The sequence below is a fragment of the Dryas octopetala genome, chromosome 9, assembly GCF_963921425.1.
Source record: "Dryas octopetala chromosome 9, drDryOcto1.1, whole genome shotgun sequence".
NCBI classification, from domain to species: domain Eukaryota; kingdom Viridiplantae; phylum Streptophyta; class Magnoliopsida; order Rosales; family Rosaceae; genus Dryas; species Dryas octopetala.
The window spans coordinates 11,540,004-11,555,443 of record NC_141374.1 but is presented as its reverse complement, the minus strand read 5'-3'; the positions used below and the strand labels follow the sequence as shown (position 1 = coordinate 11,555,443).

The following is a 15,440-nucleotide window of genomic DNA, read 5'->3' as shown; positions in this document are numbered from 1 at the left end:
AATGGATATATATAAACAATTCTAATGTTTGGTAGCTACTCAACGGACAAAAGCTTATTATAATATCATAATATGTTAAACTATTAATATATTATGTTATCACTGAATAATCAATTAAATAATTTTGTTCAATGTATTGTTCAAATAGAAAATTATGATTAAAAACTAAATATCAATAGTTTTTTAACAAACCAGCAAGACACTAATTTTTTTTAATTTATGTACTAACCTAGAGCAAGACATTTTGAATTAAGTCACAAATTGAACACAATTTGTTTTTGGTTTATAAGGGTTTAATGTTTTTTATTTAGGTTTGGGAGATGAAGTCTTATAACTTAGAAACTAAATATTAAAGTTTAAGCCTTGCAAATATTAAAAAAATAACAAATCAATAAAAAAACTATGATTGTTAGAAAGTCACATAGTTCGGTATAACCATGTGTTTTAAAGTTGGTATATAAACTGAAATTTAGTATCTAAAATAAAATAACATAAATATTTTGGTAGTTCAAATGAAAAAATATTGTAATTTGGTACTTAAAATCAACAAACTTTTGTTTAAATTGACAATTTGATAATAGAACATGTTAAATATTTGATAAGAACAATATTTTTTTTAATTTTCATTTTAACCATTTTCAATTTATAATGGGCAAAAGAAAAATCTTGAAATGCTCATTCATGTCTATTTGCAAATTGCATGTAAAGTGGGGTCATGGTACAACTGTAATCAATGGCCACCCATCACCATCCTAAGTTATGTCCAATCAAATCCAGGCAATAAACACTTGTCCACTTTTGAGCAACATATATATATATATATATAGCCAACTAATTGGACGGCAACTAGAAAAAATCAATGTCAAAATCTATTCAAATTATATCCATGCTCATGTCGGGTTCAAAGTAACCGAAGTAGGTGTAGCTAGAATACAGCCTGGTGGATAATTAATCTTTGTGCAAACTGACCAAAACCACTAATGTGAATAGTTAATTTTGTATGATAAAATTATGAGTGTAAAAGTAATGATATATTCTTATATTGGATGTGACATTGACAAATTTTTCCTAATTACATTTAAAAAAATCAAACTTCCTACTTATCTTAATTCTAACTTTTTTTTTTTTCAATTAAACTTAATAACTTTATATAGGGATATGTTTATTTGCTAAATGATTTGACTTTTTTTAATGTTGATGAATTATCAATATAAAATTATTGATCAAGTCAATTAATTTTTTGTTAAATATATATCTACACAAGTAATGTTCATTTGTCATATATCTTGTTATATTATTCATCTAAATCATGCATTCAAATAAAATAGATAGTTCAAAAATATAATATTCTTTTACCATATATGCATTAAATTATGTTAATAGCTTAAATGAGCAGTTTAGCAATCTAATATATATATATATATACAAGCTCTTTCTATTGAGGTATACTTCAACTTATTTATGTTGAGGTATACCCTATTGGGGCCCACACGAGTCGTTTTGTGTCGATCCGAACCGTTCAATTTTTACATTTCCATAGAAAGATCATCTTTGCAAAAAATTAGCCAAATCAGAAATCATTTGTATATCTAACTTTGATCAAATAAATGGACGAACAAAATATTTTCGATAAAACCGTTCATTTGTTTGATCAAAATTAGATAGGCAAATGATTTTCGATTTGGCTAATTTTTTGCAAGGATGATTTATTAATAAAGATAATCCTTGCAAACAGTTCGGATCGACACAAAACGACTCGTGTGGGCTCCAACAAGGGTATACCTCAACATAATTAAGTTGAAGTATACCTCAATAGAAGAAGTCTGTATATATATATATATGCCACACTATTAGGAAGAGAATTTATCACGTCCACATCAACAACAAAAAAAAATGTTCAACAAGAATAAGTTATTATTGCAAAATGTTATTTGTAAGGCAAGCGTGCACTGGATCATAGGTGGAAAGTGTATGTATCACACTAATATTAGCCTATTAAGTCCCAAAAAAAAAAGGGTGGCACTAATGCACAGCTTTCACTAATAATGAATCCCATAATCAGGAAGCTGCCTGCCTAAGCTAGCTCCTTTATTTGTTAAAATAAACATAGCATTGGACCTTTGGTCTATGTGGCTATATAGCCCTTTTTCATAGCTTACTAAACAAATTCATTGAGACATGAGCATTTATTAATTATAAGGACTAGTGGTTTTCTATAACCCAAAAAAAAAGAAAAAAAAAAGATAGTGGCTTTGGTTTACTTGCACTCGTATTTTATTGTATAATACTTCAACATTAATTAATGTGACAGATTACATAACAGTGTTTTGTTTGCTAAAGAAATTAATGAAAAACTGCTACACTGATTTGCATAATTTTGTTGTGAAGGCAAATAACTCTATAATTTTTGGTGTGTGTGCTTCTGAGGAACAATGGCCTGAGAGTTGTATTAAGCATATTTGATGAAAACCCAATTGCAAGAGGCCAACTCTTATACAAGATGACTGTACGTTTCCAAAGACTTCTCTTTCAATCTTTTTGGTTTCTATTGTTTGAAAGAAATTGACAGGTGGGACTTCAATTCAAATTAAAAAATGAACTGGACAGTTCACTTTGAATTCTGTATTAAATTGGCTAAAGCAATGGTCTCATGATCTTATCTCTTTCAACATTAATTAATTCAACAAACCCTGTAATAGACATTAAATATGAGGAACTGGGACAGTAATGAAGATGAAAAAAAAAACCTGTATAGGCTCAAGCTTTGTACAAGAAGTAGGAACAAAAGGATCCCTCAAAAGGAACACCTAGGAGCTTGCTTTTGGGTCAAAATTATTCAACTTGGAGTACATCATCTGCACAAAAGTGGCGCTGCAATGTGTATATATTATATGGCAAGCAGCCAAACAAGTATTTAATAATGTTCTAAATTTAAGCATCATGCACTTTGAGTCTTTGACATATAAAGAGGGAGACATAAAATATATATGTTTTAGTATATGTAAAATAAATCCCCTCTCAGATTTTACATTGATAAAAACACTCATGTTTTAATTTCTTTCTTTTATTATAGTATAGTTTTAAGCTGAACATTTTTTTCCATTCGAATGCTATGTAAGTATTAATCAGTGACTTGGAGCTACAATTATTATGATGTAATCATCAAATATCATTGATCAATAGTGACATAAAGTATTCAAATACTTAAAAAAAAAGGGCGTTCGAATGCTTAATGAAATTCCTGTATTACTTAAAATAAAACTGGATTGTTTAATTTTTCAAGATTTAGACTATTTTATATATGCACGATTTCTCTCATTTAAACTTGTCTATCCATGTCCCTATAAATTCCTTGTTATTTCAATCCTATTGGATTGGACCCTATGGATATGAAGTTTGATTGTCACCAAAGATTGTTTGAGTGTGAGTTGAGTTCAAATTTAGACAGGAACCAGAGAGGTACGGACCAGCACTCAGAAATGAGTGTGTTTTCTGCTAATAATAAATTGACAATCTATATTTTCTCATAAAGGGTTCACAGCATATAATACATAATGCAAACAAGAATATCTATGCATAGATTTGGCTAGCATTGGAAGGCAGGGAGGGAGATACTTCAGACTGTCAAAAGGAGTTTTCGCAGCACACGTTTTGATGCAATAATATTGCCTAGGACTTTTGCCCATATCACCCTCCAAGTAGAAATGTAAATAAGAGAGAAATAATTGTGGAATTTGATTCTAACACTACGTTTGGGCTTTTCACAGAAGCTCATTTGCAATAATCAATTTTGGACTTGGGCCCAACTGCTTTCCAGAAACAAAAATGCTAATCCATTAGCATTTCAGAGCTGAAGAATGGCTATCAAAATAGTATTGTGGACAGTTGTAGTTCATACTTATAAAGAGACTATGAGGAGGTGGTGTAGAATGTTTTCGGTTATATACACTTGAGCTCGTACCAGTGCCGATAAAAGAGTCCAATTTGCAAATGTGCCTACAACACAAAACAAGTTGAAACTTACAATAGGGTAAAATGATCTAAACACTAAAATGAAATGTACTAGCGTATGACCAAATTGCAACCTCAAGAAAATGGATCAAATATAGTCGTTCACAGTCACGGGCAGCAACAAGAAGTGCCTTAATACCAATACAAAAATAGTATCCGACAATATAAAAAAAATTAATAGTATAACCTAATCACCTACCAAAAATGTTTGTTTTCCCTAAATATCCGATAATCATACAGTAAATCAGAAGGAACAAGAAAAAAACATTCATAAACTACATTATATCAATCATTCATAATTTGACAAGAAAATTGGTAAACAGAATGGGGTTGAGGGGCAATGACAGAGGCCTTGAAGGCAACTAATAAGTTATGCTTATGGAGGACTTTGATCTCCACAAAATATGACACTCCCACCTTATATTGCAATTGCCAAAATTTTTTCAACCAAATGCATATATACTTCAAACATAGAATATAAAGGCCAAAGTAATATAACATGGAGTGGCAAAAGGTTACAGCACTAGACAAAAAGAAAAGCTTTCTCTTGAGAAAACAAAATCGGATTCGAAATCGACGTGTCTACACATTAAAATTGGGATTTGAAGTAGGGATATATGAAGATGGATCACCTGAGCAATGCAACGAAATGTATGGAGAACCTTGGCAACGAAATGTATGCTTTTCATAGGTTGAGATGAAAAACATGGTCTAATCTTGCAACAAGACCCAAATCTCTCAATTTCTATCAATTTGAAACCCAATTATTATTACAGAAAAGAAAAAAGGAACTTATGCAGTCAACAACAAGAAGTCAAACACAGCTGAATAACAAACAGCATTCAGGCTCAAAATGTTCAGGTGAACAAAATGTTCGAAATACCACTCACATATGAAGCATGTAGTATTTAATTTAAACGAGATTAATGAGTTAGACTTTATTGCTATCATATTAAAAGTATTGGATTGAAATTACCAAAATTAAAATAACATAATCAAAGTGAAAATTTTATAAAAGTATATGTATCAAAAATATCATTTGACCATCTTTTTTTTAAACCTATCCATTCTTGGTTTGACAATGTTTTTTTGAAGTTTTAAAAATTTAAAGCTAATGCTTGAGCTCCTCTAGATAAGTGTTCAAACTTCAAACAGTCTTCGAGTAATGGCTGACAGTCTTCGAGTAATATTCGAACTCGGTTGAGGGGAGATTAGAAAGTCTTTAATTGACACACATTTTGACTAATTGTTTAAAATTTTCCAATACAAAAACCCATTTAGTGGCAGAAAATGTATAAAATTAATTACTAGCCCGGCCCATCCCAGGCCCATCCCAGCATTGGCCAATGAGAACATCGTATCTATTTTGCTAAAAAAGCGGAGTATCATTAAATTTTGCTTACAAAGATCAAAATTATTTATCGTATAATAATAATATAATATTATATATTTTTCTCATATAATAAATCACTTGTGTGGGGGCCGGGCACCTATTATTGGTTCTATCCCAGGTTGTTTTAAAACCCGTGTTATCTCTGCATTTTGATCATCAAATCCAAGAAGGTAATGCAGAAGAGATGATCCAGTTTCTCTCTCAAATTTTGTTTCTCGCTTTGTAAAATCTTGTGAAGATTTCATTGAACTCAGGCCTATTTAAGTTCTGTTTATTTTTTTATTGAATTTTGGCGTCCATAATTTGCGTTATCCATATATCCTTATAAGAAGCAATGGGGTCTTTTTGTTTATCTGGGTCTTTTTGGTCTAGGGTTTTAAGGGCTTCTCTTTAGCCCACTTGTAGAGGATTATATTGGGTTTTGGGCATCTGGTTATTCATTTTGAACTTCGACCCCTTGTTGGGATTTACGAGAATAGTGTTATAGTAAGCTTGTTTAGGATTTTGGATTGAATGGCTCGGTTGGTTCTGCCATGCAAGAGTTCGGCTTATGTGAGGATGAGTCTGCTGGGTTTGATCTCATCTGCTCCTGTGAGATTACCCATATCCCATTTCTTTCATTGATAGAGTGTGTGTGTTTGTTTTGGAATCTATTAGAAGGTTGTAAGCACTGTGGCTGATGTGTGTGTTCATGTGTGAGATGCTCCATTGAATTTTCAAATAAACATGGTAACATATTTGCAACTAAGGAATTAAAGTTTGTAAGTCGTGTCACTATTTTATGCTTGCTAACTTTTATTCCTTGTTCTGGTGTTGTAAGCACTGTGGCTGATGTGTGTTCATGTGTGAGATGCTCCATTGAATTTTCAAATAAACATGGTAACATATTTGCAACTAAGGAATCTGTTAAAGTTTGTAAGTCGTGTCACTATTTTATGCTTGCTAGCTTTTGTTCTTTGTTCTGGTGATGTCTTGCCAGCTAGTTATTCTTTAAGGATATAGAATGTCATGTGTTGTTTGAATTTTGTATTAAAGAATTACATATGTGACGGCATGTTGTAATGGTGTGGATGCAATCTTGTGTATGATTTGTGTATGTGAAAAGAAATTGCTTGAGTATCATTGTTCTTGTTTTTCTTTGGTCCACTTGTGTAAATGTTTTTTCTTTCTTCCCCAGTTTCAGTGCACTAGCCGTGTTAGTCTTTTGGGGAATTCAGCAAAAAAACTTTCCAGATATAGGCGCTTTCTTACTTCGGAGGTTTGTGCATTTTTTCCCCCTATTTTAGTTTGCTTAGTTCTAAGTTGTAATTTCTTTTTCTGAAGTATTGTTTTTCAGTGCTGATTTTATTACATCAACTTTAAAATCTGAACAGAAGGTTTCTGAACTCTCTTAATCCATTTATGTTTTCAGGCCACGTGTCGAAGGAGTTATCGCTTTCCATATACTTCATTACCTGTGAGTTGCAATGCTTTTACTGGAAACTGTTTGCGTGTTCTGATATTCTTTGCACATACTTACGCATATTTGTATGAATTTTGTCTCCTTGTATCTTGTGTTGTACCTGTATAAATTTTTTCATGCTCCACATAGATCATGTAGTTGTTTCTTTTGTATGATTTTGTTAATCATGTGTTACTTGTGGACCCATTTCAGAGGGATAAACAAGGGAGTAGGAGACTAATCTGTTCAGTTGCAACAGAGACTGTGCCAGACCAAGTCGAAGAATCCAAAATGGGTACACCAAAAGAAATCTTCTTGAAGGATTACAAAATGCCTGATTACTACTTTGAATCGGTATAATACACTTTTACCAAATCAAATTACTATATACTGGTTAGGTTTCTGATCTTTTGGTATGAGCAGTTTCTGTGTACTTATGGAGCTACTTCTTCAGGTGGATTTGAATTTTTCACTTGGTGAGGAGAAAACAATTGTTAGTTCCAAAATTATTGTGTTCCCCAGAGTTGAAGGTAGTCTCGTGACCACTCTTCTCATTTAGTATTTCATTGGTAGAAGTATCTCTTTCTCCTGATCATTTGATCAAATTTATTGTGCTCGTCAGAAAATCTAGGATTTGTCTGGAGCAATGTTCTAAATCTTAGCCTTTTCCATGATGTTACATATACATATTTTTGGGACTGATGTCACATATAACTTGAAGAAGAATTTCTAGTCTTTTCATAATCATTAATATTTTATTATTGTGTATGACAGGGTCTTCTTCCCCATTGGTCTTGGATGGGCAAGATCTTAAGTTACTCTCGATTCATATCAACAGCAAGGAACTAAAGGCATGTAATTTCTATTGTGCCATTCTTATTTCCGGCTTAGTTTCATGATTGTTTTATGGAAATATTTTCTTTAGATCAAGCTTATTCCTTAAGGCGGTTCATAGAAAGGTTGTTTCCTACTTCTTAATAGTTGTAGTTTAAGTTGCCATCGTTTAGTTGATATTTTACCTGAAGTTTGAGAGACATGAGTATACTTTTCTATTTTATAGACATGCCATATGCTGATTTCTATTTTCTAGGGCCCTTTTTTCTTTCCTAGAATGGGTATGATTTATTGCATGCTTATTGTTTTCTCCCCCCTGATAGGAGGAGGATTACCGCTTGGATTCACGCCATCTGACACTCACATCACTACCTAGTGGTACATTTACTTTGGAAATTGTAACAGAGATGTGTCCTCAGAAGAACACATCGTTAGAGGTGCATGTCTTCATATCTACAATTTCTTTTACCTGATATGTGGTCCTTTTTCTGTCCTGACCGTAGATTAATTTTACTGTAGGGGCTGTACAAGTCATCTGGGAATTTCTGTACACAGTGTGAAGCTGAGGGTTTTCGTAAAATTACATTCTATCAGGTTGCTAAATTCAATTGATTATATATTCCAGTCACTTCACTTGTGAAATTTTATTCAGTTTCTGCTGTATTGAATGCATTTCATTTGGAACAGGACCGTCCTGATATAATGGCAAAATATACATGCCGCATAGAAGCTGATAAATCGTTATACCCAGTTTTGTTGTCTAATGGAAATCTCATAGAGCAGGGTGACCTGGAGGTGAACATTACCTACTAAACAAAGCAATTACATAAATCTTCACTGTACTGTTATTTATTGTAATGTTGTGCTTTTGGTTCAGGGTGGCAAACATTATGTTCTTTGGGAGGATCCCTTCAAGAAACCCTGCTACTTGTTTGCTTTGGTTGCTGGACAGCTTGAGAGCAGAGATGACACATTTATTACTCGTTCGGGTCGAAAGGTGGCTTTGAGGATTTGGACCCCATCTCAAGACGTACCGAAGACTGCACATGCCATGTATTCGCTTAAGGCAGCTATGAAATGGGATGAGGATGTGGGTTTCTTCATATTTAAGAAGATTATTGGTTTTGATTTCAAAGTTTTCTTATTGATATTGATGGTAAAGCTTATTGTCAACTGCTCTGCTCACATTGACTATTCTAATAGGTTTTTGGTCTTGAGTATGACCTGGATCTCTTCAACATTGTGGCTGTTCCAGACTTTAACATGTATGTTTTAGTTTTCTTTCCGGATAAATTTTAATTCTCTAATTATGATTTAGGCATGCATTTTTGTTTTGGATTCTTTATGGCAGAAAAGGATGAATGTTTCATTTTTTATCAGTTTAGTTGTTACTATAGTTTAATCACTTATACTTTCGGTTCTTATTTGATTATCAGGGGAGCTATGGAAAACAAGAGTTTGAATGTATGTTTTCTTTTTATAATCAATTTTGTGATGAATCAGTTCATATTATCTTTTTAAATTATTATGATTGAATTGAATTTCTACAGATCTTCAACTCCAAACTTGTCTTGGCATCTCCAGAAACTGCTTCTGATGCAGATTATGCTGCCATTTTGGGAGTTATTGGCCATGAGGTTTGTTTTTCACTTCTTTCAAATAAGCCTTCAAAGCCACATCCTATGCCAGTTTTAATTTGGTTGGCATAGAATAAATTGATGTTGATTTTTGTTTTTATCCTTTTCTGTTTTGCAGTATTTCCACAACTGGACTGGCAACAGGTTGGTTTCTATACAGAAGTACAAATTATTGTTTTGGAGAATATGCATCCTGTCCTATGTGCCTCTTTCCCTTTTTCTATTTACATCCTTACACCTGTCCATCTTCTCTAGTTATATTTCTCAATATCAGATTTAACATTTATATTGAATTCTGTAATCTGGAATTCACTGCCATTTGTTGAAAGTGGGTTCAGTGTTTACACAATAGGTGTCTTCAATCTTTGCGAATACAAGAAAGCACACGCTTAACCTTGAAATATTGAATTTGGCTAATATATGTGCAGAGTGACATGTCGTGACTGGTTTCAGCTCAGCCTAAAGGAAGGTCTGACTGTTTTCCGTGATCAGGTATAACTTTTTTTCTTTTCCCCCAAGGCACTTGGTAGCATTTATACCCTTATAGCAGCATATTTATAAATTGATCGTATGACATGGGGAATATTGCTCATTTATGATATTTTACCATATGTAGGAATTTTCATCTGATATGGGGAGTCGCACTGTAAAGCGGATTGCTGATGTTTCCAGACTTAGAAATTATCAGTTTCCACAGGTTTTTTTTACTTTTTATTATTTTTTGGTTATGTAAGTACAATTTCTAATTGACACTTCCTATCTTATGCCACAGTAATTATCTTTTAATGCACACTATTTTAGGGAGTTTATGAGTTTAGTTGTGGACCCATTTGGTATGGTTGTGCATTTGATGTTCTAAGGATCTGGTATAATGTGCCACATTTGAGTGCTAATATATGCTTTCTGGTCTTTTAGGATGCTGGTCCCATGGCTCATCCTGTGCGTCCACATTCATACATCAAGGTCAGATATCATCTTCTATTTGGTAGCTCATTCTAAAGTTGTTAGCATGTTCTAATACTTTTTTAACTATTGACTTCAAATCTTATTCATGTTGTTTTCCTACATTGCAGATGGATAACTTCTATACAGGCAAGTTTACATCCTCCAATTTGTTTACAGTAAACGTCTCTACATTTTTTGGCTGTCATAGGAGTTTGTGCTCTCAATTTGAGATATTTGGCTTTCTTGTGCAATCACGCTGGATATGATTCTAATTTTGGGCCTTCACCAACTTCTACTTGCAGTGACGGTAAGGATTAGAAACTGCTCTTTTTAGCCTTTCTTTCCTTTTTCTGTAATCCTGGGAAATGATATCTAATTATCCCTTTTTTCAATGTTCTTCTTTCAGGTGTATGAAAAGGTTTGAATCTCTCTCTCTCTCTCTCTCTCTCTCTCTCTCTCTCTCTCTCTCTCTCTCTCTCCCCCTCCCTCCCTCTCCCTCTCTCTCTCTCTCTCTAGTGCATGTGCATGCGTGTGTGCATACACAAAGCTATTGTTTTTTTTTTTTTGGTAAGAGAAAAAGCTATTGTTAATGTGTCATTGGTTTATTCTTATAATTGAACTTTATTAGGGAGCTGAAGTTGTCAGGATGTACAAAACCTTACTGGGGAGTCAAGGGTTCCGAAGTGTAAGATTGAGAATATGCCTATTTCGTAAACTGATGCTTGAATGATTCATATTGTGAAGTTACTCATTTTGCAAAGTCAGTTGATATGAGTTTCCCCATTTCAGGGCATGGATCTTTATTTCAAGAGACATGATGGACAAGCTGTAACCTGTGAAGACTTTTTTGCGGCCATGCGAGATGCGAACAATGCAGATTTTGCTAATTTCTTACTATGGTGTGCCTCTGTCTGGTACTTCTTTGAGTTTCCTTCTGATAGTTTTAATGCTTACATTTTAGAGTATAACTACAGGTACTCCCAAGCTGGGACCCCTCGTGTCAAAGTTACATCGTCTTACAATGCTGAAGCCCATACTTTTTCTTTGAAGTTTAGGTATGTAAATGCGGTATAATATTCTTTGTTGATCTTCTTCTTTGTTTAGTGGCTTTGCTAACTAGCTCTGTTTGATGGGGACATTTTCAGTCAAGAGGTACCACCAACTCCAGGGCAGCCAATTAAAGAACCCATGTTCATTCCTGTGGCAGTGGGTTTGCTCAATTCGACTGGCAAGGAGATGCCTCTCTCCTCTGTGTATCATGATGGGGCATTGCAGTCTATATCTAGCAATGGTCAGCCAGTCTACACAATGGTTCTTAGAGTAACGAAGGTCAGTTCCAAATTTTCCTGTGAAGCTATGCTTGCTTCATCTACAACTTAAAATGGGCTGATACCAATAGTGCTCATTACCTATGCCAGGCAGGGATGAGGGGTGGCTTGTTTTTTTGATATGCAATTAATGATTATTAGTAGCTGGACCGTTACTTAAATTTAGCATGACCATGTTATCTGTAACCTTAACTGGAAGTAAAAAGAAAATCTCTTTCAAACATGTTAAATACAAGACTACAAAATTTGTTGTCTATCAAAACACCACTTTTCCTTATGGCATATGTGAGGAAACATGGAGGTGAGGCGTTGGAGGGTACAACTGGGTTTTTAACTAGCTAAGTGGTTATATTGAGAAATGGCTTGGGTACCTCTTTGAGGAATAGTCAATGTGAGTTGTTGATCAGTTTTCCCCATATTAATATTTATACTTTTACTGTCTTATGCAGAAAGAAGAAGAGTTCATCTTCTCTGATGTATCTGAGCGGCCAATTCCTTCTCTGCTCCGGGGCTATAGTGCTCCTATTCGTCTGGAAACTGATCTCACGGATGATGATCTCTTTTTACTCCTTGCTCATGATTCAGATGGATTTAACCGGTTTGTCTTTTGCAAAGCATCAAAGTTCTCGTATCACTTGTTGAACCCCTGATTGAGATTTTTCACTTGTTTACATTTGTGTTGTAGTTGGGAGGCTGGACAAGTACTGGCACGTAAGCTGATGCTCGATTTGGTTGCTGACTTTCAACAAAACAAACCTTTGGTTTTGAATCCTAAGTTTGTGCAGGGGCTCAAAAGCATACTTTCTGATTTAAGCTTGGATAAAGTATGATGGGGCCTTTATTTCCTTTCAGATTATTTTTGGGTTGTGGGTGAGAATTAATGCATAGTGAACAATATTTTCTTTTGGTTGACTAGGAATTTGTTGCGAAGGCAATAACTCTGCCTGGTGAAGGAGAAATAATGGACATGATGGAAGTTGCAGATCCTGATGCTGTGCATGCTGTTCGTAGTTTAATCAGGAAGCAGCTTGCCCTTGAACTGAAAGCAGAACTTCTTAGCACAGTATGTCATATTTTGTGGATTTACCTAGAATTTTATAGAGCAGTGACAATCATCTGCTTCATTTACTTTTTTAATCTACAGAGAAGTGAACTTGAACTTTATATGTTTCACAGGTTGAAAACAACAGGAGCTCAGACGAGTATGTGTTTGACCACCACAATATGGCCAGGCGTGCTTTGAAGAATGTTTCTCTTGGTCTGTTTTGTTCTTTGGAAACATAATGTTTTCAATATTGATGAAGTTAACTTTTTATGAACTGATTTTGTTTATGTTTTGTTTCATCTATAGCATATCTGGCATCACTTGAAGATTCAAAGTGTACCGAGCTTGTGCTGCATGAGTATAGGACTGCCACAAATATGACTGAGCAGTTTGCTGCATTGGCAGCTATAGCCCAAAACCCTGGTAAAAATTGCGATGATGTTCTGGCCGACTTCTATAGCAAGTGGCAGCATGACTTTTTGGTAAAATTCCATTTCCAACTCAATAGTCCCTAAATTGCTAGAATGAGCTCTATCTGTAGTTCGTTGGTCTCTCTCTCTCTCTCTCGATATATATATATATATATATATATCTGTCTCTGTGATAAGCCTTTGTAACTAATGTATCCTATGGCCACGTTTTGGGTTAGCTCACTAAATTTAAGGAATATTGAAGTAAGAAAATAGAGGCTAACCTGTAACTTCTCTGATACTTCAGTTTTATTGTTCAGTATGTCTATACTTCTACTTAAATGTTTTATCGTTTAGTATGTCTGTACTTTTGACCCTTCTCATAATTTCCTACTTCTCTCTTATGCAAGGAAAGCTTCCCCATTTCTTTATTTTAATTTTGTATTCCTTTTGTCAGGTTGTGAATAAATGGTTTGCACTTCAAGCCATGTCTGACATTCCCGGTAACGTTGAGAATGTGCGGAACCTCTTGAACCACCCAGCATTCGACTTGCGTAATCCAAACAAGGTGTACTCACTCATTGGAGGTTTCTGTGGTTCTCCTGTGAATTTCCATGCGAAGGATGGTTCGGGCTACAAATTTTTGGGAGAAATCGTGATGCAATTAGATAAATTAAATCCTCAGGTCCTTTCAGATTAATCTCTTGAGTCACACTTGCTTATCATTAATTGCTTGTTCATTAATTTATGTCATTTCTTTCCTAATTAACGGCCTTGGCCATGGATTGCAGGTGGCCTCCCGCATGGTGTCAGCCTTCTCAAGGTGGAGGCGCTATGATGAAGCTAGGCAAAGCCTTGCCAAGGTAACAAAGTTGTCTTTGCTAATTTATTGCAAGTCACAATGTTCTGTAAAGTCCAAATATAAACATTGATCTTGAGTATGCAATATTTACATGTTGGAGCAGCATGGTAATAGAAACATGGTGTGGTGAATTTGCAGGCACAGCTGGAGAAGATTTTGTCGGCCAATGGACTGTCAGAAAATGTGTTTGAGATCGCCTCCAAGAGCTTGGCTGCTTAAATTTGGTTTAATTTGAATGAGAAACTGCATACATGTGTATCATTCTCTAGTTGTAATATAGAGAAATAATCACCTCCTGACTTGTTATCCAGGATGAAAAGGATCCTCATAATAATAAAGTTTTGCTCTCTGCAAGTCTACTATAGAAAATGCTTGTGGGTTCAAAAACATGTTACAGGTAATGAAGTGCGTGTTCCTTTTACTCTGCCAAAAACATGTGTTCTTTCTAACGGTAATTACGTGGCTCGACTCCGAAAATGTGTAGGCTAACACATTCGTCTTGTGAGGTTTGCTTAGGACAGGCTCACATGTAGGCGATTGTGACTGAGCTGGAGATGCATATGGGTTCTACAGTGGAGTCTACATGCATCCGCAGCATGACGACTGTTGTTAGCTTATGCCTAATCCCAATGTAATTTCAGTATTAGTTTTCATTGTCGTAATAGAAAAAAGAGTCAGCCCCTTACCGAAGTTAGGCAGGAGTCCTTTTCTTAATCAGCAAATGTATAGGCTGACTTGAGCCTTTACTTTGGCCCTTATTATTCTACTATAAGCTCAGAATATGAGTTTGATTCTCCAGTCTCTTATCTCTTTGAATAAAGAAAAAAATAGGTATAAATTATTGTTGACCCACTTGTTTCTTTACTTAATATTTGAGTAAAAAAACTTAAAAGGGTCATGCGCACAGCACGTGAGATGCTGCCAAACAAGAAAAATAAAAACTTACCATAGTAATATATAAATAAGGAGAAGAGTTATCAAGCTTTGATATCATAAGGGTTTACAGGTTCCAAACGTCCAACGAGGTTTCTTCTTTGGTTTGTTCAAGGGTTTAACTCATGATGCAATTATTGTGAAATGCCAATCAAATCACCATAATTAGTGTTCTTAAATCTTAAGAGACAAATGTAGCCTATTGCTTCAACTTTTTGAAAGTAAATTTTTGCCTTTGAGGTATCCCAAAACCTTTTCCTCTTGTACTAAACTTTGGTAACTCGTGTATATTAAATCATGCTTCTTTTACATGTCTAGCTCCATCTCCACTTTAAAACATACTAATGATTAATGACATATCCCAAAAGCATAATGGATACCCATTATGTTAACTTTTTAGATACACACTTGATTACTTGAAACATTTTTCTTGCCCTCTAAAACATGTGGTTGTGGACGATATGGCTACTAAAAATAGTGCAAGGCATCTTATTATGCATACTTGGGTCCAAGCCTCCGAGGTTCTTTTGCTTTTTACACAACCACACATGGGGATGAATTGAACAACAAAACTTGAATTTGTAGAACTCTAGATTGTAAT

The 15,440-nt window shown here is 34.6% G+C and overlaps 1 protein-coding gene across 1 annotated transcript; it reads left to right on the top strand.

Annotated features, from left to right (window-relative positions):
* Window positions 1-5,615: 5,615 nt before the first annotated feature.
* On the top strand, window positions 5,616-14,754 carry LOC147274065 (Peptidase M1 family protein). Its single transcript, XM_086256449.1, has 32 exons — window positions 5,616-5,995; window positions 6,582-6,662; window positions 6,816-6,860; window positions 7,059-7,199; window positions 7,300-7,375; window positions 7,620-7,696; window positions 8,003-8,116; window positions 8,199-8,273; window positions 8,367-8,474; window positions 8,557-8,769; window positions 8,883-8,944; window positions 9,116-9,143; window positions 9,230-9,316; window positions 9,435-9,460; window positions 9,745-9,808; window positions 9,933-10,013; window positions 10,232-10,279; window positions 10,390-10,408; window positions 10,564-10,568; window positions 10,668-10,679; window positions 10,890-10,946; window positions 11,051-11,160; window positions 11,236-11,316; window positions 11,407-11,590; window positions 12,039-12,187; window positions 12,275-12,413; window positions 12,506-12,652; window positions 12,766-12,847; window positions 12,941-13,116; window positions 13,502-13,729; window positions 13,836-13,907; window positions 14,045-14,754. Exons 1-32 carry the CDS (start codon window positions 5,918-5,920, stop codon window positions 14,123-14,125), a joined length of 2,946 nt encoding a protein of 981 aa, XP_086112575.1. The 5' UTR covers window positions 5,616-5,917; the 3' UTR covers window positions 14,126-14,754.
* Window positions 14,755-15,440: the final 686 nt, after the last annotated feature.

Coding starts and splice junctions, on each gene's coding strand:
- LOC147274065 (XM_086256449.1), top strand. CDS start 5,918: ATGGCTCGGTTGGTTCTGCCATGCAAGAGTTCGGCTTATGTGAGGATG. Junction 6,663..6,815: donor GGCGCTTTCTTACTTCGGAG/GTTTGTGCATTT, acceptor TTATGTTTTCAG/GCCACGTGTCGAAGGAGTTA. Junction 12,414..12,505: donor CTGATTTAAGCTTGGATAAA/GTATGATGGGGC, acceptor TTGGTTGACTAG/GAATTTGTTGCGAAGGCAAT.